The sequence below is a fragment of the Pisolithus orientalis genome, assembly GCF_024613125.1.
Source record: "Pisolithus orientalis strain OTSU chromosome Unknown F5J12scaffold_10, whole genome shotgun sequence".
NCBI lineage: Eukaryota > Fungi > Basidiomycota > Agaricomycetes > Boletales > Pisolithaceae > Pisolithus > Pisolithus orientalis.
The window spans coordinates 731,267-758,885 of record NW_026260791.1 but is presented as its reverse complement, the minus strand read 5'-3'; the positions used below and the strand labels follow the sequence as shown (position 1 = coordinate 758,885).

The 27,619-nt window shown below is 48.0% G+C and overlaps 7 protein-coding genes across 7 annotated transcripts; 4 read left to right on the top strand and 3 right to left on the bottom strand.

Annotated features, from left to right (window-relative positions):
* Positions 1-680: 680 nt before the first annotated feature.
* Positions 681-1,728, bottom strand: F5J12DRAFT_782073 (uncharacterized protein; the record flags this gene model as incomplete). Its single annotated transcript, XM_051742669.1, is given in 6 exon segments — positions 681-824; positions 913-1,104; positions 1,153-1,172; positions 1,352-1,426; positions 1,446-1,515; positions 1,588-1,728. The coding sequence occupies 6 exon segments, from the start codon at positions 1,726-1,728 to the stop codon at positions 681-683; spliced, it is 642 nt and encodes a 213-aa protein (XP_051601163.1).
* Positions 1,729-2,536: 808 nt separating this feature from the next.
* F5J12DRAFT_741020 (uncharacterized protein) lies at positions 2,537-3,603 on the top strand. Its single transcript, XM_051742023.1, has 3 exons — positions 2,537-2,627; positions 2,698-2,885; positions 2,946-3,603. Exons 1-3 carry the CDS (start codon positions 2,565-2,567, stop codon positions 3,436-3,438), a joined length of 744 nt encoding a protein of 247 aa, XP_051601162.1. The 5' UTR covers positions 2,537-2,564; the 3' UTR covers positions 3,439-3,603.
* A 10,995-nt stretch (positions 3,604-14,598) lies between these two features.
* On the top strand, positions 14,599-16,271 carry F5J12DRAFT_824239 (uncharacterized protein). The gene is made up of 8 exons (XM_051745434.1): positions 14,599-14,939; positions 14,998-15,164; positions 15,212-15,247; positions 15,304-15,571; positions 15,632-15,707; positions 15,768-15,823; positions 15,887-15,973; positions 16,030-16,271. Exons 1-8 carry the CDS (start codon positions 14,799-14,801, stop codon positions 16,135-16,137), a joined length of 939 nt encoding a protein of 312 aa, XP_051601161.1. The 5' UTR covers positions 14,599-14,798; the 3' UTR covers positions 16,138-16,271.
* A 225-nt stretch (positions 16,272-16,496) lies between these two features.
* F5J12DRAFT_42730 (uncharacterized protein) lies at positions 16,497-17,322 on the bottom strand. Its single transcript, XM_051739375.1, has 2 exons — positions 17,150-17,322; positions 16,497-17,097 (listed from the first exon to the last, which is right to left on the bottom strand). Exon 2 carries the CDS (start codon positions 17,032-17,034, stop codon positions 16,549-16,551), a length of 486 nt encoding a protein of 161 aa, XP_051601160.1. The 5' UTR covers positions 17,035-17,097; positions 17,150-17,322; the 3' UTR covers positions 16,497-16,548.
* Positions 17,323-18,314: 992 nt separating this feature from the next.
* On the bottom strand, positions 18,315-20,201 carry F5J12DRAFT_824233 (DNA glycosylase). Its single transcript, XM_051745433.1, has 7 exons — positions 20,135-20,201; positions 19,540-20,079; positions 19,279-19,469; positions 19,097-19,231; positions 18,954-19,046; positions 18,819-18,891; positions 18,315-18,755 (listed from the first exon to the last, which is right to left on the bottom strand). Exons 2-7 carry the CDS (start codon positions 19,975-19,977, stop codon positions 18,579-18,581), a joined length of 1,107 nt encoding a protein of 368 aa, XP_051601159.1. The 5' UTR covers positions 19,978-20,079; positions 20,135-20,201; the 3' UTR covers positions 18,315-18,578.
* A 1,803-nt stretch (positions 20,202-22,004) lies between these two features.
* Positions 22,005-23,340, top strand: F5J12DRAFT_42596 (uncharacterized protein). The gene is made up of 6 exons (XM_051739368.1): positions 22,005-22,071; positions 22,136-22,520; positions 22,575-22,825; positions 22,887-22,993; positions 23,045-23,223; positions 23,280-23,340. The coding sequence occupies exons 2-5, from the start codon at positions 22,249-22,251 to the stop codon at positions 23,102-23,104; spliced, it is 690 nt and encodes a 229-aa protein (XP_051601158.1). The 5' UTR covers positions 22,005-22,071; positions 22,136-22,248; the 3' UTR covers positions 23,105-23,223; positions 23,280-23,340.
* A 2,349-nt stretch (positions 23,341-25,689) lies between these two features.
* F5J12DRAFT_741015 (GTP-binding protein) lies at positions 25,690-27,427 on the top strand. The gene is made up of 9 exons (XM_051742022.1): positions 25,690-25,958; positions 26,022-26,188; positions 26,240-26,272; positions 26,323-26,495; positions 26,561-26,643; positions 26,700-26,903; positions 26,954-27,092; positions 27,138-27,222; positions 27,270-27,427. Exons 1-9 carry the CDS (start codon positions 25,889-25,891, stop codon positions 27,300-27,302), a joined length of 987 nt encoding a protein of 328 aa, XP_051601157.1. The 5' UTR covers positions 25,690-25,888; the 3' UTR covers positions 27,303-27,427.
* Positions 27,428-27,619: the final 192 nt, after the last annotated feature.

Genomic DNA, 27,619 nt, shown 5'->3' with positions numbered 1-27,619 from the left:
TAGCCAGTGCTTAACTTGCTCCCTTTCTTTTTCTTTGGCACTGATGACTTGTTCTTGTGCAAGGAATGACTGCCAACATTTCTGGCTGTCCTTCACATGAGGGCTATGGTCTTCATCTCCATTCATCAGCTGTATCCATGTCCACCTCACCAAACACCTTTGGTGTGTGACAACACACACAACAGCAGCCAACCTCACACCTTATATGGGTGCACCAGAGAATCTCAATGGAGTAACTACCTGTTACCTTGCCTTGCTCCCACCTCACTGTTTTCATTTAATTCAGGAACCTGGGCCAAAGAACATGTAGCACAATACCTAACCTAATTGGTTATTTCATGAAATCCCTTCATGAAACACCTTCATGAACATTTGAACATTGGCTGGGATCCCTCCATCTGCAACCACTAGCACATGATCAGCAATCTCACTTCTTGGGACTGGCTATGCCACCTTGCAGTTACCCATTTTAACTTGATGTTAGCATTCTTTGTGTATCAGTGGCTGCTTGCAGGCCAGTTGTTGAGATCAGTAGATGAGGTGAGTAGCCATTCAAAGTGCAATTTTTTTAATTACAGGAACTTCAGGCTCTATAGTACACTCAAGGCATTTAGCAGCAGTGGCCAATTGTCTCAGGCAACAATCTGAGTCCGACATCTCCATGTCTGTCTATATGTATACTAGGGTTGGATGGAATGGTAACCCACTCCAAGCTCTTTCACGCCGGATACAGGCGTCACTGGCTCAAATCCGGACTCGGGCTCACCACCAACATCCGCATTCGTATCCTCCACATCCTTGTCTTTCTCCGTGACCCCCCGACACTAGCACGAGGTTGCACATGGACCTCATCCTACTCCTCGTCTCCGTAGGCTTCGCTGGCGTCGACAAAGGACCACCGGATTCGTTTACTTCTTCGACGTCTTCCCATCTATCGGCCTCGCTTTCTCTACCCATGGCTCCCCCACGAGCACGTTTGCCTTGGAGCTTGCGAACGTAGAGGAAATCGAATTTCGCTTCGTGCCTTACCTTATTCATGCCTGGCGGGAATCTATCACCCCTAATCTCCTCTCCAAACACAGTCCCCCGTTCCCCGTCCTTCTCCTAATTCGGTAAGAAAGCCTTCTAGATCTGGCGGTAAGTATCACTTACATTGCAATGCTGAGAGCACCCTGCAGTTACCTGAGTTTGTATCAAATATCAATAGTAATTTTTTGTAATGACACTGGGGTGTTCTGGTTCTCCACTCGACCTGTCAGCGGACGATGGAGTTTGTGTGTGGTAAGTAGTCTGAATGTCGTCAAGTACATAGTTGGTCCGGTGCAGACGGAGCTAGCGCCAACGTGCATACCATTGGTGTTTCCGAAGGCAGAGATGATGAGAAGGTGCTGCGGCCTTTGATGCTGGGTGTTACTGCCAGAGGATCCTGTACCATTGTGACTGACCGATGACCATGGCAGGTGATTGAAATGCAAGGTACGTTGCGGCATCAATTTGGATCTGCTGAGCATGGACCTAGTTGTGGCCTCCAGTTTGAATCTCTGTCATCGTGCACTGACTGAAGGTTTTCCTTGCTCCACTACGCACCCAGAAAATCCTATAAATCATGTCTCCAAGATCAAGCAATGGCAAGCCAGCAGCGACTGCGTTGTTCATCCTGGGGATGCTTGCGCACGTTTCAGCCCCATTTTTCTCGATTTTGCCCCTCATACATCTACCGGGACCCATTGCAGCCAACGTCGGTGATCTGGGCTAGCGTCCGTGTTGGTCATCTTGTCGCCACTTCCTTCCGATCTTCCTCTACCACAAATCCACATACGAGTTCTATCCTAGTAAGCATTTATGTTCAAACGATGTTCTCTGGCCTGCAAGCTGACGAATCTTGACATCATCCCACCAGATACATTCGCCACTCTTTGTCTTCTTTCCCCGTTTCTTCGAATACATCTGTTTAACCTCGCTCGTGGCACGTTCAACAAGGTCTATGACCTCTTTTTTTTTCCCCTATCAAAAATGCAGAGTCGACAAGGTCTTCATAGTATACTCCATCAAATGCTTCCTTGGCGTTCAGAGTGTGCATGCGATCGTCCACGGGGTTGGAAGCTATGCAACTCACATCGATCCTATCTTGTTCATGCGATCGTCCACAGGGTCGGAAGGCACGCAACTCATATCGATCCCATCTTGTTCATGCGATCGTCCACGGGGTCGGAAGCTACGCAACTCACATCGATCCTATCTTGTTAAAACCATGTCAGTGTTGCAACGTTTTGAGTGATGCTGAGTGGGATAGGAATAAAATCAATTGACCGCGTCAGTGCCCTGGATGAGGTTCAATCGGTCACGTTTGCATGACCTTTGCATCAGCTCCTACCACTAACATGCATTCTAAAGTAGTGTTCCGCGCAAGGGCACTTGACAGTATAAGGTTTCCAAAGTCAGAGGGTCGTCATCTTGCCAACACGTGTACTAAACACGTTCAAAACACGTTTAGATGATAAGGTAGCTGATTTGAGTCCCTTCATGCGCCCCTCAATAACGCCCCACTGTCAGACAAGACAACCATGGCCACCAACAATGAGGCGTCTAGACATTCGGATTTCTACATATCAACGGTCATCTTCCTGGTGAGTGTTGCGAAAGTTTAAAGCCAATCTTTTTCCGAGGACCCATCGTATTTACGCATCTCGTGTCTAGGTGGAAGACTCCTTGTTTAGAGTTCCCAGAGAACCATTTCAACAAGAGTCAGATCTATTTTGCGATATGTTTTCCTTGCCACAGGGTGACGGAATTGTCATGGAGGGATCAAGCGACGAAATTCCCATTCAACTCCATGGAACTAGCAAGGACGATTTCGAGCAATTGCTGAAGGCTCTTCTTCACAGGTTAGAATCCGATTTGTTTTCATTAGAGCATAGAGGCAGTGAATCATACCCTTTTCCCAGAAAGTATGGTTCACAGCCTGATTTGCCACAAAATATCGAGCAGTGGACATCTGTCCTCAAGCTGTCTACGGCTTGGAGTTTTGAGAAGTTACGCCAAGCGTCCATCGACGCACTGATAGAAAGTGGGATTGGCGCGGTGGATAGAGTTGTTCTTTCCCAGCAATACGACATCAAGGGCTGGCTATTGCCCGCTTTAAACGAGTTGGCCAAGCGACCAGAACCAATAACTTTAGAGGAAGCAAATCAGATGGGCATTGACATTGCGCTCAAACTGGCTTCCGTACGAGAAAGAGTTACCGTGGAAACCAACTGCAGCAACTCCCAAACCAACTGCAGCACTTCCCGGGTCCACATAGCTAGTGCTAGGTCCTACCTCGTCCCTGAACGCAACGACAACAACGGCGTTGCTGTCGGTAGTTGTAGAGACCCCAGAATGCAGAACTGCGACTTTTCTGATCAGATTCGCTCCACGTTCTCCACATTCGATTTGTAGACCAAATTTACAATGCTTACGTGGCATGTAGACGAGTCGCTCGTCCTAGACAGATTGCAGCAGATTTGAAAGAAAGTAGCGTTGCCTATTCTACGTAGCTGTCATTCCACAAGCACGTCGACAGGCTTCTCGAAAGATGGCCACCCAGCTACGTCGCTTCCCAAGGCGAAGGATGGGACTAGTCCTGACTTACACACGCCATCCTTACTGAGCCATCTTTATCGACAAAGCTCGACGTATGCTCTCGTTGCAACCCACTGCAAGATCATCCGGTGAGGTGGTAGAAAAAGACCTCTCGGATGGACACAGCGGCTGCGCATTGTCTAGAAGGCGACTACATCGAGAAAGAGCACCTGGAGAGCAATATGAAGTGTTCACCTAACCTCGAAATCGTTTCTCTTTGTGATATTGTGCAAGTATTGTGTCGGCCAAGGAAGAATTCACACTACCTCGTCTCCTCGGGATTCTTCATTGGCTGCCGATGCCACCCCAGTCTGTTCGTGACGCGCGATCTATGAACATGAACATCTATCACTATCCCAATATTTATTGGGAGCGTCAATAGATAGATGAAAAGCGGTGTTCGCAGCACCTTCAAACAATTTTCATGCTGCTCGGAGCGAAAAACACCATATTTGGCCCGAGACCCATTGTGCAACCGTTTGGCAGTTTGAGTGACATGACTGTCTCGTCTTTAGCGCATCCTAAGAAGAAGGGTGAGCGTTCTGGGACACTCGCACACATTTGTCTCCAGAATCCATCCATGCGGATATGGCCTTAAGGTTTTATGCTCTGCCGACCTCTATAAAGAGTGACCGGTGACCCACTTACTTCGGTAGGCAGTCTTGGTTAGGCTACTCCCGCATCCGTGACCTCGTCTTTTGACACCATTTGAACCAGAGAAACAGGAGTAGTAAATCGCTTCCTTGACTGTTCGTACTTAGATCGCACCTTTAAATCCTTCCTTGTTGCCATTGAGTTCCGATTCTTCCTATTTCACGTGGACACAGATAATGTTGTGCGTGAAATTCAGTATGAGAGGCGCTGCAACGTCAGACACTATGGCCAGTAGCCTGAGGCAGATCCAGAAATGAACATACATAGAGCTAGTTCAATACGGTAGGGCTTCCCGGGACAAAACTTGTCACCGAGCCCGTCACGACGACGGGATGTGGATGGGAGGCGAAGAGAAACAAAAGTGCAATATTGTGAACCTTCAACCTACGTAGTTATCTGTGCACGTATTCCTCATGTACATAGACCACAAAATCCGAATGTCGAAGACCTCGCCTCCGTCGCATAACGAGTGGTCCCATCGTCAAGTTCCTTCAGAACCTCAACTTTGCGGTCGGCCGTTGCATGTTCTTGTCCCAGTGAAGAACAGGTTTGGCATCACATCTTTCTAAGAGGTGAATGGAAATTTCAAGGCTGGGCCAACAACTGGGGCTCATCGCACGTACCGTCTATGTGTCTGAGACTCATTCAAGACGGAGGAGCATCTGATATGGACACATCCATGCCAACCATGAGGTTCGGCGGCAGTCTCATTCAAATTCCCGCAGCGTCGCAGCGGTGAATACGCCCAGCGGACGAACACTGGACGAACTGCGGTTACCTCGTAGCCTTACAAGGCACCTTTGCTGATGTCAGCCATCTGGAAGACTGGATACCGTCGAACTGTCAGAACCACCTTCGTAGCTAGGTGAACCAAAATGTCAGAGATAGGGAAATAGATAGAGACTAGAGACGTAGAGAACGATATGCAACTTAGATCACAAGGTAAGTGCGATCTAGCGTGTGCGGGGGGGAGGCCGCGTGACGCCTGGAAGATGGTCATGTGACTACGAAAAAGGGAGGCATGTGACAGGATGGAGATAGGGATCGAGAAGACACCACAAGTGTTGGAAATATTACTATATGTTCCGACGTCTAGATTGATCCAGACTTACACGTGTATCAACACGTTGTTCATCACATGACATTCCTTAGCAATCAGCTCCACAATGACGTCACTGATACGTCATATCATACGTCATATTCCATGACCTTCTACGCAGTTCTTTACTATACTGAGTAGTAGTTTCCTTTTACACTCTTGGTCCGTGCGTACCTACTCATGTATATAAACTTGGGGATTTCTTCCCCAATCATCATTGGAATTCACTTCCTTTCTTTCACTTGTCTACTCGACAACTGAGCCCCGCTTACAAGCTTACCAAACTTCCTCAAATGCTACTACTGTTCTGATAAACAAAGGCAAGTGTTCTGCCTAGCTCTTCGTCCTGTTCCCGTTCCTCTGCGCAATAGGTTATGAGCCCCGCCTATTACTAGGTGGTAAGCTATTTGCGGTATTTGCATAGAACGATCACTGCCGACGGGCATATCACTATGGATATCGTAGGCCTAGATGCGCTAGGGACAGTAGTAGTAGTCTTCGCCATCGCTGTAGTTGCCGGCCTTAACCAGGCCGTTCTTTTACTTCATTATGGTGGACATGACCCGGTAGTGCTTCGAGAGCTCGCTGCGCGCTTGATAGCTTTTTGGTTCTCATTTCTAGGTCTCTCTGCTTGGTGGTGAAGGCGACAACTTTTGCTTCAAGAGCAGGTTGTTCGCAGAGCGCTGCTTCAGCGTCTTGTTCTTCATCCTCCGACTCCGCCTCCTCATTACCTCCATTTCCATCTTCCCGACATCGACCACGACGCAGATCTTGATCCTGTTCCGCCGTACGACGAGGTCGAAGCATGTGACCCGCCTTCTCCTCGACATGCACCGACTCCTCTTCCTGAGGAAGTTGCAGCTGTCAACGAGCTTGTTAATCCTGCAGTCGTTCTCGCTGTCGATGACATCGCTGAGTTCGATTTGCTTTAACCTCGTTTGCTTTGTCGCAGAACAGATGCTAATTTATGGTTTTAAAAAGATGTCTCTCGTTGTTGCCAAGAAAACCGAACTGTCGATTGCTGAGCACAGAGATGGAATGTACAATGTAAAGTGGTGGAAGTATGTGGTGAAGGAGATTATAGAATTTATCGAGATGTTGTATGTACGAGATTGCGCCAGCTGGAGAGAGGCTGTTCCGTCGAGCGTGGCTTTCTTCAAGAAGCCAAATCCTGCGACCTATCTCGTTCCCATTGACACCGTGGAAACAGCATGGCAGAACATGCCCCACTTTCCCGGGTTCGAATTGCCCTATTTCTATCCAGGGATCCACCTTGCCTATCACAGCTACGTTACCGACTTCTTCCCAAAGCTTTCCCATACCTCGTCTCCACATGCAATAGCTAATTTCAATGGTTGCGATCTTCCCAGCGTCTACTATGAAGATCCTGCCCTCGACTCTATTCCTGCGTTCACTATCACCCACGACACCTTCGTCTACATCTGTTACAACGTCCACCCCCTCTACGATCCATGCTTCAACGGCCTCATCCCTCCTCTCCGCCTTTGGCACCAGCATCTTGAATACCATTTCAGAGGAGTTTGGGCTGACGGATCAATGGACGTCTGATGTGTCCCAAGGTGGTACCATGAACGACGACGCGGAGGAGACAGCTTTGATAGCCGTCTCTTTAGGTTTATACGATGGTATAGGGATGAAGCAGATGTGGGAACTTCCCTGCAATATAACTCTTCTAACCGGCATCTTCAGTGGGGTGTCTCACCCGCTGACACAGACTTCGCTTACTGGCCCGGAACAGAAGAGATTTTACGCGATATCGAACGTGTCATGGACGACACTACTTTTGACTATCTCGCAGCTCCCCGACCTCGCGGAATTCGCACCATGGCTCTTAGCCGAGCTCGTGAAGCTCGCGCCATTCGTCAAAAGTTATCCTCTTCCAAACTCGCTGGACGCACCGTACACATCAGGTGGCCGAAACCATTTGGCAACTAATACTTGTACCTTGTACGAATCTTACAATTGTTTTGAGCTTTTAGTTAAAGACAAACATTTTCGATATTCTCATGCCTTAAATATACTGTACTCTTGCGCCGATCCCTACTTGGGATTTCGTTTGGATGGGATTCCATTGCATGATTGCAATTGGAGCTTTCTGAGCTGTCATTATTTCCCTCTGCTAGACTTTTTAAGTCTAGAGCGCAATAATTCTTGCATCTCTTCTTGGAGATTCGCTGAGAAAGGCACAGTGGCACCAGAGACGAAGTTACAAAAGAGGAGAAATCCTTGTCCTTACTTCAAAGCTCAAGGTACTCAGTATCCGCTGAAAATCTCAACAAGCTAGAGCTTCTGCTCGCCGAACCAAACTCCGGGATCATGAATTGAATCCTCCATCCCTTCTTATCCATCCGACTCACTTGTTCTTATATGAACATCTGCTTATGGACTTTTGACACTAGATGTCCGAAGGTCTCTCTAAGCAGATCCCCAAGCTCAATGGCTTGAACTGGGCCTCTTGGTCGGTTCTTATGAAGGCATATATGCAGACCCTTGGTATCATGGGAATTGTTGACGGCACAACTGCTTTACCGGCTGCACCCCAAGCTGCCATTGATGCATGGCATGTGTCAGACACTCGCGCACAAGGCATTCTTACGCTATACTGCGATCCTATGATCGCAATGTCAATCGATGGACACGCGACTTCTCACCTTAAATGGGAAGCTCTTAAAAACGCATATGGAGCACCTTCAGCCATGACTACTTTCATGGAATTTCAGCAGCTTATCCGCATTCAAATCAAACCGAAGGATGACATAATGCAGAAAATTGCCGAAATCACTATGCTCATATTGGCAATCAGCGCTCAGGGCATTGCCCTTAACGATAAAATGAAAGTGCTAATTTTGGTCCATTCGATGACTCATGCTTGGGAACAAGCACTGGTCAATATTCTATCTTCTATTGCTGCCGATCAACTCTCTCCTGATACCGTCATACCTCGCATGAAAGAAGTCTGGGCCCACAAATCGGGCAAAACTATGCTTCCTCAACAGGAAAAGGCTGGGTCGTCATCGACCACAGTCAAACAAGAATCAAACTCTCTTCTGGCACGCATGAATAAGCCGCCACTCTGTCAAGTTTGCAGAGGCGCACATAATACTTCCGATCATCAATCAGGATCTGGATCAGGTTCCTTTCGCGGTTACCGTGGAGGTCGCGGAAGAGGTCACGGAACTCGTGGACATGGACGTGGAGGTTACACTCCCTATAATCCACACCAGCAGCAGCAAGGTTCTGGTTCTCGTGGCCGAGGCCAAAACCGTCGCAGAGGCAAGGGCAAAGCCTGAGCCAGCAATGTTGAAGTCGAAGGCGCTGAGCCTATCGACGCTGCTTACATAGAGGAACTCCCAGAGTCCTACTATGGGCAAAATTCTTATGAGCCAGAGTATACTGCTCAGGGCCAAGAATTTTACGAAAATGCTGCTACTGCTTTCGAAGCTGGTGATTTTGATATCACCGCAATTAATGCTCCACTCCGCAAACCATCTCCCAAATACTCTCTCCCAGATACCACTCCAGTCGAATGAGTTTATTCTTCCAATCTCAATACCTATCTCGGTCAACATGTCATAACTGACACCGAGATGTATGACCCTGATCTTTCTCGCCAAGATCTTACTATGGCGATGGAAAATGTTGGGGAAAACCCCAATTATCCTGTTGATGTTACAACCGGAAATCTTGCTCCTTGGTATCTGGAGGAAATTCAGAATTTCCAACCGGATCAAGTTGAGTCAGTACCGATTCGTGTCAACATACCGGGTTCTAATATCTGCCAATGTTCTATTTGTCACCGAACAGCCAAATCTTGCATCTGACTGGGTGTATCCCTTCCGGAACTGCAACAACGGAGCGACTCGGACTCTTATCCGAGGACGATTTCCCTTCCCCCTGCTGAGCAGGACGGGATATGTATGAGTGGTTCCGTCGAATCCTCAGTACGAGTGGGAAATTCCGTTTTGGCTTGCAAGAACATGGTGGAGAATCGGAATGTTGAGGACAATGGCAATGCATATCAGACGCAATCACAGACTTTTAATCTCTCTTCCCCTCGACTTCGAGGACAGAATTGTAGAGATGGAGGATCTCTCCGAAAATCCGTATCTGTAAAAGCCACTAAAAAGCGAGCTAAGCCTATGTCCTTATCACAATTTCACGAATCTGTGCCAGAAATTCCTGTTGTAAAACCATTCCGTATTAAGCATAATCCAGACATCGAGTATGATCCCAACATATCTGCGTCTGGGTATTTACCCTCACAATATGATGGTCATGCCTTCGATTCTTATGACTGTTACCCTTTTGGTGACTATAAGTCATATGCGAATCTTAAAAAGAACCTTCCAAAGGGTGAGTCATTATGGATGTTGGATTCAGGAGCATCACATCATGTGACTCCATTTAAAACTGATTTCTTGACCTTTCGAGAGTTTAAAAATCCACCTTTGGCCTCTACTGCAGGCACTAAAAAGGTTCAACTACTCGGTCAAGGAACAGTGGTTATTCGCCTAGAAAATGGCAGTAACCTTCCACTACATAATGTTGTTTACAGTCCTTTGTTCTCAAAGCGACTATGTTCTCGAAATGCGCTCCTCAATAACAGGTATAGGAGCACAGCGACATTTACAGGCAAGACTATCAGAGCACCAGATGGCCGGATTGTCCTTGAAGCAAAAATAGCTTCTCCGACTTCACCTCTTCATTGGTTTGTGGGCGTACTGCTTCCACCTACCACTGCTTTTGGGGTCCTTTGCCCTCTGGTTAAGGAATCACAAGAGTCTCTTTGGCATAATTGCATGTGTCACCCTGCACAAGCAGTTCTCAGACATATTCGCCGATTAGGTCTTAAACAAGATATACAAATACAGGGGGAGGCTACCTCTTGTAAAGGTTGTGCTCAAGGAAAACTTTCTTCCGAAGCTTTTAAACCATCTTGGAAACGTGCTACTAAACCACTCGAGTTGGTTCATGCTGACCTTCTCGAATTACCTGTCGAATCTTACTATCGGTCTAAATACATCCTAACCCTCTTGGATGATTTTTCGTCCTACGGTTTTTGTCTCTACCTTCGCAGCAAATCCAACACTTATACTGCTTTTGCCAACTGGATGGTGTCTATGCAAAATACTACTGGACATCATCTTCTTGCGCTCCATTCGGATCGAGGGGGAGAATTTATGGGTCAAACTTTCAAAGTGCTCCTTTCTTCGCGCGGAATTACCCATTACTTATCTATTGCCGACCAACCACAGCAAAATGGTCGAGCAGAACGCTTTAATCGGACTATTTCCGAGAAAGCTGGGACCATTCGACACCATGCTTGTGTTCCAAAATGCTTCTGGAACTTTGCTTTTGACTGTGCACTTCATGTGTACAATCGTACTCCTTTAAAAAGGATTACTTTCAAGACTCTGGTTGAACTCTTCTTAGGAAAAGTCCCGGATATTACCTATTTCCGCACCTTTGGCTGCAAAGCCTTTGTATGGGTTCCCAAAGAACAACGAAAAGATAAATTGGAACCTCATGCAGTCGAAATGGTATTTTTGGGCTATGAACCAAATACCAAAGGATATCGGTTCCTTCATGGACAGAAGATTATTCTTTCTCGTACTGCAAAATTCGTAGAAGACTCTTTTCCTTTCTGCTCTGGTCAAAACAAATCCGAAACCTTTGACCCTGATACCGAAGACGATCATGATTCAGATACTTCCGACTCTGAAAGCCTACACTCATTCCCGGATCCTGATCAGATCCAACAGGTGCCTCATCACTGCCAACCACCTTGTCCTAATACTCCTCCACAACAAAACCCACAGCAGAGACCTCTGGACCAAAACACTAATAGAGGTCAACAAAGAAGAGCACCTGCTGCTGTACCACCAGTCGACCCTCGTCATCTTAGACATCCTCATGAACCTACACCTGTTCAAGGAGACTCGTGCAATGTTCGCAGAGCTCATCCTCCTCAAGATGACAGAGAACCTCGTCCTAAACGTTGTTTTATACCTGTATCTCGTCCCGGAAACCTCTATGGAGATAGACCTCCAGTTGATATTGAACGAGATATTCAAAGAAATCGAGATCAAGCACAAGAGTGGATTCATAATGCTGAGTGACATGCTCAACAATCCAGAGAAGATATTAGAAGATATGCAGAGGAAAGAAGACCTCCTTCTCCGAGGCTTCCTCCAGTTCTTGTTCCTCCTGCAGTTCCTCGTCAGTGGACTGAACATCCACAAGGAACAACACCTCCTTCTCCTGGTTCACCACTCACTCCACTTCCAGATACTCCTGATTCTCCTAAAGGCATGCCAGACCAACATGCTCAAATGCCAGGTCCTGAAATGCATCCTTTCGAGTTTGCATTGGCTGCCAGGGTTAAAGAATCACCGGAACACTATAAAGATGTGCTAAAGTTATCTCCTGATTTGCAAAAGAAATGGTTTAATGCAATGAAGGACGAATTAAAATCTATTGAAGAAAGACAAGTTTGGACTTTGGTGGATCCTCCAAGAGATCGGAAACCAGTCAAGTGTCGATGGGTTTTCGCTATCAAAAGCGATGGTCGTTATAAAGCTCGTCTTGTGGCTAAAGGCTTCACACAAGAATTTGGTACCGGCTTTGAAGATACCTTCTCTCCAGTCGCTCGTTTTGAAACTGTGCGGATCTTACTTGCATTCACTGCCCAAAGAAACTGGGAGACAGAAGCACTGGATGTCAAAACTGCCTTCTTATATGGCAACCTCAATGAAGAAATTTATATGGAGCAACCAGAAGGTTTCAAAGTTTCGGGTCAGGAACACAAGGTTTATCGGTTGCTTCGAGCCCTTTATGGCTTAAAGCAAGCTGCACTGGCATGGAATAAAGCCCTTCATCAATCTTTACTTTCAATGGGCTATATACGTTCAAAAGTGGATGCTGGAATCTACATCCATACCTCCAAAGCTGGAATCGTCATTTTTCTCGTCTATGTCGACGATGGACTCTTTCTAGGATCGGACAAACATCTTCTCAAAACCAAGAAAGATCAATTCATGAAGAAATGGGAATCTCATGATCTTGGTGAAGTCAAGGAATACCTTGGCATTCAAATTCACCGTGATCGATCCAAAAAGGAACTTTATCTTGATCAAATCCCATATGTCAAGAAGGTTATCAAAAGATTTAATATGGAGAATGCTCGAAATGTTCGCACTCCATTACCTTCGGGATATCAACCGGAAAAAGCACCATCAGACTATCAAGCCACATCTTCTCTTCGGTCACAGTACCAGTCTATCATTGGGTCATTACTCTATATGGCTCTCGGTACTTGTCCCGATATCGCCTATGTGGTTATTCGCATGTCACAGTATATGGCGAATCCTACCGAAGATCATCGTAACAAGGCCTTGCATATAGTTCGCTATATTGCATCTACTCCAAAATTGGCCTTATATTATTCGGGACTTGAATCTCGAATTTATGGCTTCACGGATTCTGACTGGGCTTCCAATAAAGACACACGTCATTCTACCACCGGTTATGCAATGTTCCTCGGATCATCCCTTATCTCTTGGCGCTCTCGTAAACAGAAGACAATCACGCTCTCCTCTACAGAAGCCGAATATATGGCTCTCTGTGATGCTGCACATCAAATCAAATGGCTTTCAATGCTATTTGATGAACTCAAACTCAAGACCGAGAAAACTATTCTTTACTGCGATAATATGGGAGCTTGCTTCATAGCTGAGAATCCTGTATCGGATGGTCATTCCAAACATATTGACGTCCAATGGCACTTCGTTCGCAAATGTGTTCAAGACAATTTGTTCAGTATTGAATATGTTCAAACTGACAAACAAAAAGCAGACGGTCTTACGAAATCTTTGACGTGGCAAAAATATGAGACGAATCGCTCGTCGATGGGACTTGTTACACTCCCATTCTAGAGCGAGGGGGAGTGTTGGAAATATTACTATATGTTCCGACGTCTAGATTGATCCAGACTTACATGTGTATCAACACGTTGTTCATCACATGACATTCCTTAGCAATCAGCTCCACAATGACGTCACTGATATGTCATATCATACGTCATATTCCATGACCTTCTACGCAGTTCTTTACTATACTGAGTAGTAGTTTCCTTTTACACTCTTGGTCCGTGCGTACCTACTCATGTATATAAACTCGGGGATTTCTTCCCCAATCATCATTGGAATTCACTTCCTTTCTTTCACTTGTCTACTCAACAACTGAGCCCCGCTTACAAGCTTACCAAACTTCCTCAAACGCTACTACTGTTCTGATAAACAAAGGCAAGTGTTCTGCCTAGCTCTTTGTCCCGTTCCCGTTCCTCTGCACAATAGCAAGACCGACCGAACATGCTAAGATGTGAAAGGGAGGTGAGTGGGAGAGCAAAGAAATAATGAGTATATGGGCAAGAATGAAGTGTGCTCAGATGAAAGACGACGAAAGTCCTCTGGTGGGAGATGGACTTTCCCCTCACTAGACCTTGATGAGGTCCAGAGGCTTGGTGTGGTGGCTGCCCCACTGCCTAAGAAGTGAGTTATATGGGTGAAATTCCTGTCAGGTGTTCAAAGTGAAACTAGTCCACCCCCTCCATCCAAAGGATGGGCATCAAGCTTCCCTGAGCTGACACTAAAAACAATCAGTGAAAACTTAGAGGTATGCATGGCTGGGGGTACAACCCTGGGGCACTAGAGGGAGTTGTTTGGTCTAGGCCCTGCTGCAGGAGGTTTCTGTTGGCATAGATATTCAGCCAGCCACCTCACTTAATCCTGACACCTTTGTATACAAATCAGAGGTAATCCCCCAAAGAGGGTGGCAAAGGTGCACCAGGAAGCATGGCATATGGCTGTTTTGACCCCTCTGGATTGGCTCCCTGTGCAGTCAGCAGTCCCCTTGTCAGGGTCTGTGTTATTGACTGGGAGGTTTTTAGTCAGTCAGGCCCCTTTGATGCCTTGAGCACAACGCTGTTTCCTAGCATGGGTAGCCCAACCTGACATCACTGGAGTTGACAACTGGTACTCACTTATGAGTTTTCCTCCTACCTAAAAAAAAAAAAAAAAAAAAAGATGACGAAAGTTGAAGAACCAAAGTTTGAACACGCCTTGGATTATCTAATGTTCACATGATCACTACAAAGGCCCTGTTGACTGCGTCCAAGATCGCAGGCTCGCTAGTTAGCAGTAAACGTCCAACTTGTCAATCAAGCTTGAGCGTAAAGCGATGCATAGTTAAGGCAACGTGCTGCGCCGTGGGTTAGTGCGAGACGCTGCGATTGCGCGACAGATAAGACACATTCGGCCTCAGGCATCTCCCTGTGCAGCATTTTGTGGGAGAGGAGAACCATATCTAAGTTGGCCCCGTTCCGAAAGGGAGTCTCCCAGACACCATGGGTAACTCATACTCCTCCGCACGCGAGGTCTTATTCCCCCCTCCACCCACCGTCACCGTAGACAATATCCCAGACTTAACTGGTAAGGTGGTGCTCGTCACCGGGGCAAATGTTGGCATTGGCAAAGAAACCGCTAGGGTTGGTTTTCTCCACTGCCCCTGTCATCTTTCACTTATATGTTGCTCTTCTACCATAGGTTATGCTCGCGAAGAATGCAAAAGTGTGGATTGCGTGCAGGGATGCTACCAAGGGTAAGGCAGCACTTGACGAGCTCAAGGAGCAGACGGGACGCGAGGCGCATCTCCTTCAGCTTGATCTGGCCAACCTTCGATCTATCAAACAGTCTGCCGAAGAGTTTGCGAGGTGCATATATCTTTGGTGTTTTGACGGTCACTTACGGTCTTGAACAGCAAGGAGGCTCAGCTTCATATCCTCTACAACAACGCGTACGTGCAGGACATTAGAGTCGTAACGTACAGCAGGCTCACGATCTCCCTATTAGAGGAGTCATGCATCCGCCGGTTGACATGATCACGGCGGACGGCTACGACCTTCAATTCGGGACCAATGTTTTGGGTCATTTCTACCTGACCAAACTACTCTTACCCGTCCTTCTCTCCACTGCAAAGTCATCTCCCGGTGGTACGGTGCGCGTCATCAACGTTTCATCCAATGCCCACTGGCGCGGTGGGCTTGGTTTCGACACGTTCAAGGATACTCCGAAACGTAGAGCGACATCCTCGTACACGCTGTATAGTCAGAGTAAATTCGTATGCATGAGATCCGATAGTTGCGGGTCTTAAACTGAGCTCACCATATGCGTCGTGCAGGGAAACATCGTTTTTTCCTCAGAACTCAACAGGAGGTATCGGGATCAAGGTATCGTGTCAATAGCCGTTAACCCAGGTCTGTTCAACTGCGGTGGCCTGCGTGTTCAGCAACGCTGACATCATACTTCATCGACAGGGCCAATCCGGACAGAACTACAACGCCACCACAGCTGGTTCCTCCAGCCGTTCTTTGTACGCACCACTTGCTTTATGCGCTACAGGTGGCTGGTTCTCTTAGCGCTATTTTGAACATAGAACAGGGTTCTTTATGATGTATCGTATGGTGCATTGACGCAATTGTATGCGGGGACGTTCCCAGATGCCGTCAATCTTAGTGGAAAGGTACGATTTTGTATCACTCTTGCGTCACCTTGGAGTCTCACTGCCTTCATCTCCAGTATTTGATCCCATGGGCAAGGATAGCGACGCCTCGCGCTGACACTCAGGACCCGCAGCTTGGAAAGGAACTTTGGGCTTGGTTGGAGGATCAAGTTGAAGGATTGTAGACTTCCCGGATGTGTTGACTCTTGGAAACTTTCAGGGAAACTATGTGTTTAACTTTTCACGTGCTCTCAATCCTCTCCTCATGGCAGTGTATAATTTTATCAGACCTTGATCCCAACTCCAGATAAAGTCATACGCAGGTCGCCAATGGCTGGCATAGGCGGAACACTTTCACACGCATAGCAGCTCTCACAAGGTATGGGTATTTCTCACAGCTTAGCCTTGAACGCAGATTCAATCCTACGGGCCTTCCTCGGCGTCTCTGTTCCTCGTACAAATGTGCTCGCTGAACTCTGGCGTTCACTCTGATCATCTCCAGATTCCGGATCTCTTCCCTTCCACAAGGTCCGCGACCCAATTCTACGGTCCATACCTTTCAGAGGCTGGCAGCCATTTCGCAATCTGTCCAGAACTCACAGAGCACTTGGAACGTTCAGCAAGGGATTCGGGTTCCGACTTGTGCTGCAAGAACGCGCATGACATGGGTCGTTTGACACCGCCGTAGAGAACCTTAATCCCAGTGTGGTGACTGTAGTCCTGTTCGGATCCAGGACGAATCTGTCCTGAGCGAAGTCTGATGTTTGCGGCTCAGCTTGCGTGATGACTAGCGTGTTTCCATCGAGTACGGCTTTAAAAAAAAGGATGACATCAGTACCCCCACCACCGCTATCATATAAATAGGTAAAAGCGGAAAGCAGTATGACGTTCACGAAATTTCCTGAGCCCAACCCCAAGGCCGAAATGCACCCTACGACCAAAGCTAGGTGCAGGAAACAACGAATGGGAGATCCACTGAGCGTGCACGCACTGATCTTGTAACGGTACAATGCACTGGTGAACAAGAGAACAGAGAACACGAGCAGGACAATGCTAAGAAGAAAAAGACCAAGAACCTGCATCTCTGTTTTGAGCCGGATCGAGCATACAAGATAGCGGTGAACTGACGAACAGACACAGAAGGACTAATCATCAATCAGAAACGAACCGTGATAATAAAAGAAGGCAGAGACATACCTTCTAGCATCGACGCCAACGGACACAGGTACGCGTTGAACGTTGACTTCGCATTGAATCTCATCGTGGAATGCAGGCGGGCGCGGGAGGAGCGACAAGCGCTGGGAACTATAGCAGAAAGGTGCTTGTCGTGGCGACCATCCTATCAAGTAATCTAGGATCTGACAAGCATTCCACACGATGGCTACCCAGCTACGTATGAGGGTTCCGCCTGAAGTATGAGATCGTGTCTTCGATATCGCAAAACTTACGTGCCCTACACTCTCATCCCGGAGATTTTCGAGAAGTTAACCCTCATCGGAGGTGATTACGATAGCCAGCATCGTCCGGCACTCAAGGCTGCCCTTGTCACATAACGGAACTTCGTTCTCGTCTGCGGACAGCAGTAGCATCTGGCCATTCATTAGCTTTACCGAGAATTTTTCATTTCTGAACCTTGGCGTGTGCCCTCTTTTTCACAGTGCGCTCCAGGATCATACGAGTGGAAAAGGAGCGGTTGTGGGAGCCAAGCCTCGCGGATGGTGAACAGAGCAGTCAGCGGTTGGGTGCTGTCGTCTACAGTGCCAGCATAGAGGAAGAATGTTTGGCGGGCATTAGGGCCGCTCAAAGCTGGCGCCCACCTAATTAAGAACCTCGGACCGTTCGAGGAAGATTCAACTTTGGAACCCATCCGAAACGCTGCACCGTCACTGCGTGTCCTTGACTGGTCAGTGGAGCTATCGCATATTGATTCTGCAATATTGTTTTGCCAGCTACTTGCGAAGCTGCCTGGATTTCGTATCCGACGTTCTCTGTAATATTCCATGGTCAGAATCACTCCACAGGGGCATTCTGTCTCCGATCACCACATTTCCGGGGAACGGAGACCTCAGGGAAATGACTTCCCCGGTAGGAGTGACCTGGAGAAGAGCCAAGTGGATATCCGGGAAGTTATCATCAACAGTAGATCTACTGGAAGTCAGAACTTGGGCGTTAGCACAAGAACTCAGCGGAGAATGAGGGTAGATGTCACCAAATGCGGAGTGGGCACGATATCGACCAGCAGCTTTGAAAACTGGCTTGGGGAGTAAGTGAGAAACTGCTATCTTCTCTCAGTCCGAGCATGCCAATTCTTCGAGGGATGTAACGCAGTAGTAATCAAATCAAGTAAAAGGGGGAATCATCACGAAGTTTTCTCTCTTGCACTTGCGTGACCCGCAGCATGCGGAGGTCTTATCTTATCACCTAGAATTTGAGTTATGTGAACGGATTATATCGTAGGGTATCGAGCTGCGAATCTTGCAGTACATTGGGGGTCCGGTAGAAATCCTATTTCCCATTCCCTGTCCTCCAATCAAACGTTCTTGAAAATTGTCAGTCGCGTAGACCTTGTGAGTCACGACTATTGTCAGCCACAAGTTCCTGAGCTGAGGCGGTAACACCCTAAGCATCATAAGTTCTCCACCTCGATCTCGACCTTTGGTCCAGCGTCTAATTCGACACGACTAGTAGACGCTGAGTTTCGGCTATCACGCTTGGACAATTTCTTGGTTTGCGCACTTGGACACAATCCAGCTGAGCTCAACGTGCACAAGTCACATTTCGGGCCGACAGGGAGGCACACCGTCTGAGGCATGGTACGCGAAGATGAGCTTCACAACGCCAGTGCACCACAAAGAAAGTTGCTTACCTGTCCAAAACCAACAAGCACATGATTGATCTCGCCGTGGAGTTCTTTGGGTAACCAGGATTGTAGATTCAGTCTGTGGATGATGCATGCCAAATGGAAATACGATCTATGGAAAGAGTCGTTTGCGATACACACCTCGTCTCCTCGGGATTCTTCGTTGGCCGCTGATGCCAACCCAGTCGGTTGGTTATTCTATGAACATGAACATCCACCCCAATTCCGAGATTTCTTGGGAACGTTATCACACAGATGAATGGGGGGCAGTCGGAGTACCTTACAGGTTCCATGCTACTTGGAGTGCGAGAAACGCCATCTTGGGTCCAACACCCGGTAGCGAACACAGTTCGTCGACCGTCTTCGGTACGTCCGAATCAAAGTCGTCGCGCAGTCGTTGGGCTGCCTGCTTGATATACCTATTGTATCTTTAGCACATGATCCAAGGAAGCAAGTGTACACGCACTGTGTTTTCCGTCTCCAGAATCCGACCTTGGATATTGCCTCTGAAACGGTAGCCTCCTCTGCAGCTATGACAGCGTCTACAGAAAGTGAGCCGCCTATTGCAATACGTAGTTTGGCCACTGCGGCATCCGTGACCTCGTCCTTTGTCTGCGATGAAAGCATCAGAGAAATGAGTGTAGCGAAGCGCCTGTTCTACTTTTGAAGTGAGTAGGACGTCGTTCACGCGGTGGCTGGACAGCTGGGACGTGATGAACGGACGTACCTTTGGGTCTTGTTCTTTCCATTGCGCCTGGTCGCAACCCATCGTATCCACCGGGGCTGTTATCCTTGAGCGCATTTCCTTGATTGCATCGTATGCCTCTTTCCATCGCTCCGGGGCCGGATGAGGTACGTCTAAACTCTGGGGTATCGCTTTCGGTTTCTTGGGTGACCTGGACTTCGTCTCTGTCGTTGTTACTGATGTTGCTGTCTTCACGACCTTCGCTTTCTTCTTTTTGGCTGCTGTTGGGAGCGCATCATCTGAACCTTCTTGGTCATTGAGCTCCACATTTTCCCGTTTGACACGGCGGGTCTGACGGCGCGTGGTGGATGGTCCCGGGGTGCCCTGTGCGTCGTAGAGTGTGACCGCGGTATGATATGGACTCGACTTGGCTGACAGCCTCGTTACACGCTCCGAAGCCACCCTTCTAATAGCAGACATCGTCGTGGACAAAATACAAATGAGAAGCCAAAACAAGAGAATACCAAATAATCACTAGCCAAAGCCTTACAAGTCCAGCCATTCCGCATAAATGTGAGTAACGTCTGGTGTCCCTGCTCAAGTGTATGAATGACGCAGTTGGAAGATGTCTACCACACTTTCGGGATGTTCACTCTACCTGAGCTCGGATTGCGCATAACTGAAGCAACCAAGGTTGTACGATTACTTGAATTCAGTAACTCGACATCGCTACCGGCCACCATTCTAGTGGTTTTATATAACATTGTAAAGCTATATCCATGTATACTGCTGGACTTGATGGGGAACCAGGACGTTCAGTGTGAGATAACTGGGGTCTGAGTCGAGCAAAAGCACGTTCCGTCCTCGCTATTGGTAACCTCTCGACACATTGGATGCACTTTCGCACGTGTGCACGGGCCATGGCCTTTCCCTCCTGCCATGCCTCTTCTCTGTACGTCTTTGTGCAGTAAATCGCCACCGCACAACGCTTTTCCCCTCTTCGCCTGGCCATTCGTGAGGCCGTGCGCGCTGATGCAATGGAAGCCTGGGAGTCCTGTTGGAAGGTTCTTTTACGCGATACCGTAACGGTGGACTCCGGACCACAAAGGATGGATGCATGAATGACGCTCGGACGTGACCGAAAAGGAGTGCTTGTGCACCCCGCGCACAAACGTTGAGTCAGGCGATTGGGACACGGCTCCTAGTCGTGATGCAGAGTCTGCTTTGATAGAAGTGAGGGAGCTTGCGTTGGTCACAGTCAAGCGTGAGGGTCAAGTTCGTCAATCGAATGACCTGTCGGTCGTGACCCTGGCAATAGATGTTCTCGACATGCTGGTAAGAGTTGAGCGTGAACTAGTAGGCGGCAAATCGCAGAGGTTACTGGGCGCTGTTGTCGGTGTGAGTAGTAGTAATTTACCTGGATTTTGTCTTGCTGTACCTCACAGACTAATCTTCGGTTTCCTAGTTGCTGCACCCGCTTTCTATGCGGCCAACGGATGCTGTTCAGCAACTACTTTCGGAGCTTCTCAACTATCTCACTAAGACCCATACGGTACATGTGTGCATCCTCATCCTTCTTACCGCCCGGTCTTCACTCAGCCTGCCCGAGCCGGTTTCCTCGCGATCCCTTCCTGTACCTTTGTCCCTCATTAGAGCTCTCCCTATGGCTTTGAAGCCTTTACAATCTGTAGGCTATTTTGGAAGAACTTAGGTGTGTGAGGAAAGTATACGCCGCTGAAAGCGGTCAATGTCGACGCGGAAGTAAGCGACGAAAAACTGATGAAGGGGAATAGATACCAGTAGCAGGACGCGCTAATGATGATGGTACGCCGCGGTCGAAGTGTCACTCACTAGCAGTTGCATTTACTCATGTTTCCCGTGTGTCGTCGACCGTTCTCAATAGCCTCTCCTCATATGCGTATGTCCCCGACGCTTAGAATCCAGGAGTCATGTGGGATGGGGTTGGGAAGCTGGGGTGGGATATCGCCCGGGAGTGCATGCGGCACGGCCAAGGTGAGTAGCAAGGAGTAGCTCCCCAACACGAAGATGAAAGCAAGAGAAAGAAGCGCAAGAAGTGGTAACGGGAAAGGGAACAACAAGATACTGATATGCTAGGTTCGGATGACATCGTCGCTTCTGCTGCGTTGTGATGCCTATGTGATGTCTGTGTTCGATTGATACGAGTTGCGAGCTCGTCAATGCCTGTGAGGACACTAGGCCAAAGTGACGTATTAGGAAGCAATGAAACTGAGGAGTTGCTGGGCGTCTTCAGGGACGAAGGCACGTCTGCAGAATCAGTACTAGATATCATGCTTGTGGCCAGCATCACTATTCCTTTGCCTGTGCTAACTGATCCACACCTGTATAGGTCAGGTCATTCTTCGCGCGAGTTTCCCACACGCGTGACTTCCAACGAGCTCAGGCTGGTGTCATTATCAAGACGAGCATCGATATTTTAATTGGCCACTTATCCCCTCAAAATCGATGGTGCGGCTCGTCAGCAGCGCTTAAGTGGGAAAACTTAGGGGATGCCCTACTTTACGGCCTAGCCGATCGGCGGATAGGTGTCATCGAGTGCGTTCCTTCGATTGCTCCGGAACGTGTCTGATCTGAAACGTTGTCCTGCTGTAATGTCCAGTGCTGCTGCTCCGGAAGAGGTGCTCCAGAGGCTCAACTGCCTTCCCTTGACCATTCAATTAGAACTTTCATTTGGAACTACTAGCGAACCGGACGGATGACTGGGTTCATACCATGACATCTGACCCCGCGACATTTTTTCCCTTTTCTGATGAGTGCACATTTTTGGAAGCTGCCCAATATGCGAGGTGCGTTTCGAGCTGGTTGACTGTTTCATCTAAGAGTTTCTTGCACTCATCCTTCGGTTCTGCAGGTGCCTTCCTGTCGTTTGCATTAAAGAAGACTGCCCTTCTGTTTTCATCTTGCTTCCTTCCTGGGTCTACCGCGACTAGCGGACTTGACAACCTTAAGTTTGTACGTGCAAGCGAAGTGTACTTTCTTCTAATGTATGTACCTCTCGAGTACTTCACCTGGGCCTCTCACACAGAACTTGTAAAAAGGGCGGTTGGTGGTGAGGTCACTATATGCTCGGCACTTCGAGTCACGAGTGGCGGCGGGACAGTGGATCAGGGTGACAGGGAGCACTTGGGGAAGAGGAAGGATATTCACCGCGAAAATCCGATACTGGGTATGAGATGGACATGGACGAAGAAGAAGATTCCGGAGTGCAAACGCTCAGAGAACTCTGCTTCTGCCGTTCCGTGCTTTCCTGTATCGTATGTGCTAGTTAGTGAACGCGTTGGATTACACCGTAAGTTGGCAGTTATCTTGTCGGATTTGCTTTCCATTCCCCAGTGATTGAACTTTATTAGACATCTCCTGCATACGCCGAATATTTACTCCAGTCACCATCAAGATTAACCCCGTCGTCCAATGCATTTATAAAAGAGACGTCAAATTTTGTCTCGTTTCACCTGTTGTGAGTTTCTTACACGCATCTCTCGCCTGGCACGATTACTGGTCTTCCTAGTACCCATCTCCATGCTCAGAATTCGAAGGCATCAGCAGCGGTGTCCAGCATACTGAGTAGTCTTGTTGCTGCTGAACCATTCTCCGATACATCGTTGCAGGGATTATGGCAACATGTGCTTACCAGATCTGTTGTGTTCGACTCATTGAATGTTTACGAGAATACTCTACCCCAGGAAGGTGGAATTTACTTCCTGGAAAGCTTGTCCGGCGTTGCTTCTGACGTGTGGACGTAGCCTCGTGACAGCGGCCGTATCTGCACTGAAAATTATATACGAAACCTTTACACCTATCCTAATTTCGGAGCGGGAACAATCTGGAACCAATGACGCACTCGCAAATATTGAGAGTGCACGTTGAAGCCCGCCCTTACGTATTATCGTTTTCGGGCAGCTAAGGATTGACAGTACGTGAACCATCCTGAGCGGCGTGTATACCTGCTTAACTTTTGCAGTAACTGGTAGCGTTGCGCCGATAGGCATAAAATTAGTGACTAGAGTCATGCGAAGCCCACTGCACAGTCGCTCACTGCCGGTAGGTGCAGAACACGTAACGACGTGTCCTCATGTCATTACTTTGCTGTTCAAAGAGCTTCGATGTTTCCCAATATTTTCGGACTCGGCATACCTTGGGACAATCCCAGCACTGTGTTCAATGAATGACACAGATGGAAGGTAATCCGTTGTTCGACGTCGGTTTCAGCGTAAAATATATCACACCATTACAGTAGCACTCGACACTCTCGATGTGCAAGTTGCGAAAGCCACAGGGGAATCGTCTGTAGACAGTTTTGTACGCCTCCTCGGTGTGATGGGAGAAGGAATCGAGGAGCCCCGGCTTCCGGTAGGTCAATGCAAAAGCTTGATACGCCTCAAGGTCTGTATCAAGCTCCTATTCTGATTATAAGTAACAGGGTTCGGTAGCACGTCACCACAGGAACTCTCAAAGTGGACCAAGCATTCGTAATGTGCTACCTCCATGCCTTCACCGATCGACCTCACCTATACGGAGGTTCACCAGAATTGAAAGAGCATTACTGTTATCTGGAGCTGATCGCGAAGCATTGTTCTGACAGAGTGAGTGTCATCACTTAAAACGCTTTGGTCAATGTCATGCTTATATCCAATGGCAGGTTGCTGCTGTGCGTTCTGTCGACCTCGGGAGCATCTGGTCTTTGCTCTGTAAAATGCTATCGGGAACCACCGACCACGACAATGTCTCCTCGCTTGCGATTTTTCGCTGCATCTTTCCATAGCAGGCTCTCTCATTCGTCTGAGACGTGACATAGTTACACACACGCTTCCGCATCTAGCCTTCGTCTTACATCGGCTGCTGCTGATAACCAGGCGCATGCGTCTCCAACTAGGAGCTAAGCAGAGTAAACTCGTCGCAGGAACACTTCCGTCTTGGATTTCACCGTCTCAGCCGCTCGGCATTGCCGAAAGCCGTGCTCTTAGTCCAGTTCTCACCCACTTACTGTCACAACTGTCCCGCATGTGCACATACAGCACAGCACACCGCGATTGTCGCCGAAACACAAGCTGAGTCTCTGGCAAAGCCTTTCGCAAAGTATGCAGGACACGTCCTCTTGGCATACATCGACTCTATGAACGACTCGTTGTGGGTCCTGACACCAGAGATACGACGAGAACTCGAACCTGGCCAGTTCTCATTATGTGAAATGCTCGGTGAGTACAATCCAATCGATATGCTCTGACGGCCCCTGCACTTGATTCCAACGGTAAGACTCTCATGAAGTCGCTCTGGAGGGAATATGAGTATGTGGGGAAGGGGTAATGTGATATGTATCTGTGGCTTTAGGACTGTCTTCGCCTCCCAGAGAGCACCGAGGCAGATGCTCTAAAAAGTATTCTATTGATGTTTAGCTGGAAAGATGCATAGTGGCATATGAATGACTTTGGCACGCAGGTTGATAGGTGTCCCATTAGATTATCATGCAAATTTTATACCAGAGGGTCTGTCACTTCCATGGCTATCAGTCGGAGTCACCCACAGCGTGAAGGATAGGATCCTCAACCGGGTGGAGGTAAGGGGGAGGATAAGGCGGTAGCCAGAACGCAGCACTCACTGGTGATGCATTTTGGAAACGGAGCTTGGGTCCTGTACTGTGAGGGGGTGACAGTAGAGTTAGAATGCTCAACGGTGGTTGTCGACACCAACGGTTGTAGTCGTAGCACGTCGGTGCGTGGTTTAGATCTTGACCCCGTTATTGTGCGGGCGTCTTGGTCAGGTCAATGATCGTTTATACCCCTCGTGCTAATACTCGGGTGGGTTAGCAAAAAGACACGTTACTTGTGGATTTCCCAACTGCACGACCGAGTATTGCGGAAGAATGTTTTTGGAAACCAGATCCTCGAGGGGGGAGCTGGGGAACTCCACTGTGCTACAGTGTCTGGTGTGAAGGACGGGGTCAGCACGGAAACACAAAGCCGCTGAGAAGATCGGTAGTATATTTCGCTAGGACCATAACCATTGTACCTACCGAGCTGGCTTGGCACCGCGGAGAGTATGGGACGAGCTCCCCTGGCATTGCTATGGGCAATCGAAGATGGCAAGGAAGGACTGATGGTCGAGTCTTTCCTGCGTCAATGTATCACTGGGACTCGGTCAGACGACGAGAAGAAATGGGACAGCCCAACAAGAACTTGGTGGTCGTAGTTTACACACGTGTCAGGCTGTGCACTACAAACAGACACGTTGAGCGTTCAACGCCACTCGAATCCGCAGTCCCTTGCCCTTCGTACTTCACCATCGTCCACTACAAGTCGTAGCACGCTTACTGCTCAAGACATCCTAAGACCTGTTTTCTCATCTTCACACCGCCATGGCGCCGAGCTCTGTTCGTTCCTGGTGGCGTTCGCTGCGGCGTTCTCAACGTCCGAGTGACGATGCTGGTGTGTTACTAGCTCCCATTCCCACTGAGGCTACTCCTCCATGTTGAGTTGACCCTACACCAGCTTTAGACGATCGCTTAGATCCTACTGAGGCCAAAAGGCAGATTGATCGCATCCCTCGTTTTCGCATTCTCGTGATGGGGAGATCAAATGCGGGTAAAACAACTGTTTTACAGCGGGTCTGTAACACTATGGATCAGCCTGAGATCTTTGATGAGAACGGAGAGAAGGTATGTGGGTGTGTTATGTGTTTTGTATTTGTCAACATGTCATTCCACTAGGTTGATACTAGAGCGGTGCAGGGTTCATTGGGGGTAAGGCCACCACGTGAAATTACATAGTGCTCATGTTCGAACTTATGCAGCGTGGCTACCATAACATTGAAGATGAGCTAGTGTTTAAAAGTAACCCGCGCTATGTGTTCCACGACTCATGTGGATTTGAGGCGGGGAGCGAGGAAGAGTTTGATAAGATGATGAAATTTGTTACGAATCAAGCAAAGTCCACCAAACTGGAGAAGAAACTGCATGCAATTTGGTAAGGGCATCTCTGAGTAGTGCCACTGGGAGAGTCCACTGATCTGGTCTTTGTGATTGATTTAGGTATTGCATTCCATTGAATGAAAGACATAGGATGGTTATGGCTGCTGAAAGGAAGTTCTTTAATGAGTGTGATTCAGGACATGGTATGTGCACACAAATATCACATCACACTTCATACAAAGATTGAGGATTCACACAGTTCCTGTGATTGTGCTACTAACAAAGGCAGACACCTTAAATCTTGATGCAGTGCAGCAGCTTATGCGCAGGGGGTTAACTCTAGATGATGCAATGAGAGAGGCACCAGAGATAGAAACACAGCTGCAAAATGGCTGTCTTGCAAAGATCAAGCAGTGGCTGGATGAAATGAAGTTTCCACCTCAAAGCTACCTAATACTCACTGGTAAGTGAGTTGTGAATAAAAAAACTGTGGATTGGCATGTGTCTCTTCAGGCATGGAACAGGAGAGTGCAGATTGTGAAGAGCTATTGAAATGCACAGCAAATGCTTTGACTGAGGAAGGGCTGCAAGGACTGCTTATATCATCACAGCAATCAAACTTGGGACTCTGCATGGAATTTGCCATAATGAGGTGAGTGGTAAAAATCAAGTTCTACAGGGTGCTAACTATGGAAAGGACACTGAAGCAAAGCATGAACATGGGGGCTGATTGTATTGATTTGGAGGAGTTAGCATATGCCCTTGGAATGTGGTTCCCATTTGTAAGCAACCAGTGTTTTGGGTGAATGAGAGGCTAATTAGGTTATAGGAGGTGTGTGAAATTCTGCAAGTACAAGTATAATTGATGCTGAAGGTGATGGTTACTGTTGTGTTTGACTATGATTAACAGAATGTAAGTTGACTCATTGAAGATCATGGTGGGTGCATGCTGACAGGTTTACTTCCACCCTGTTGGACTGGGGTTCACAGGATGTGAGTGGAGTCATGGCAGATGGTGGTGGATGCATGCTGACTATATTTGCCAATGCTTTGCTTGACTTGCATGCATAGAATGTGAGTGGACAGATAAAATGTGGTGGCCCTGTATTGTTGCTGAATGTGATTTTCTCTCCTACCCCACTGCATTTGCATTCATAGGATGTGGGTGTTGCCTCTGTA

Coding starts and splice junctions, on each gene's coding strand:
- F5J12DRAFT_741020 (XM_051742023.1), top strand. CDS start 2,565: ATGGCCACCAACAATGAGGCGTCTAGACATTCGGATTTCTACATATCA. Junction 2,628..2,697: donor TATCAACGGTCATCTTCCTG/GTGAGTGTTGCG, acceptor TCTCGTGTCTAG/GTGGAAGACTCCTTGTTTAG. Junction 2,886..2,945: donor CTGAAGGCTCTTCTTCACAG/GTTAGAATCCGA, acceptor CCCTTTTCCCAG/AAAGTATGGTTCACAGCCTG.
- F5J12DRAFT_824239 (XM_051745434.1), top strand. CDS start 14,799: ATGGGTAACTCATACTCCTCCGCACGCGAGGTCTTATTCCCCCCTCCA. Junction 15,248..15,303: donor CATATCCTCTACAACAACGC/GTACGTGCAGGA, acceptor TCTCCCTATTAG/AGGAGTCATGCATCCGCCGG. Junction 15,974..16,029: donor CCGTCAATCTTAGTGGAAAG/GTACGATTTTGT, acceptor CTTCATCTCCAG/TATTTGATCCCATGGGCAAG.
- F5J12DRAFT_42730 (XM_051739375.1), bottom strand. CDS start 17,034: ATGCAGGTTCTTGGTCTTTTTCTTCTTAGCATTGTCCTGCTCGTGTTC.
- F5J12DRAFT_824233 (XM_051745433.1), bottom strand. CDS start 19,977: ATGTCTGCTATTAGAAGGGTGGCTTCGGAGCGTGTAACGAGGCTGTCA. Junction 19,232..19,278: donor TTCTGGAGACGGAAAACACA/GTGCGTGTACAC, acceptor AAGATACAATAG/GTATATCAAGCAGGCAGCCC. Junction 18,892..18,953: donor AAGAATCCCGAGGAGACGAG/GTGTGTATCGCA, acceptor CATCATCCACAG/ACTGAATCTACAATCCTGGT.
- F5J12DRAFT_42596 (XM_051739368.1), top strand. CDS start 22,249: ATGACATCTGACCCCGCGACATTTTTTCCCTTTTCTGATGAGTGCACA. Junction 22,521..22,574: donor GAAGTGTACTTTCTTCTAAT/GTATGTACCTCT, acceptor ACTTGTAAAAAG/GGCGGTTGGTGGTGAGGTCA. Junction 22,994..23,044: donor TTTGTCTCGTTTCACCTGTT/GTGAGTTTCTTA, acceptor TGGTCTTCCTAG/TACCCATCTCCATGCTCAGA.
- F5J12DRAFT_741015 (XM_051742022.1), top strand. CDS start 25,889: ATGGCGCCGAGCTCTGTTCGTTCCTGGTGGCGTTCGCTGCGGCGTTCT. Junction 26,644..26,699: donor TGAGTGTGATTCAGGACATG/GTATGTGCACAC, acceptor GGATTCACACAG/TTCCTGTGATTGTGCTACTA. Junction 27,223..27,269: donor TTGGAATGTGGTTCCCATTT/GTAAGCAACCAG, acceptor ATTAGGTTATAG/GAGGTGTGTGAAATTCTGCA.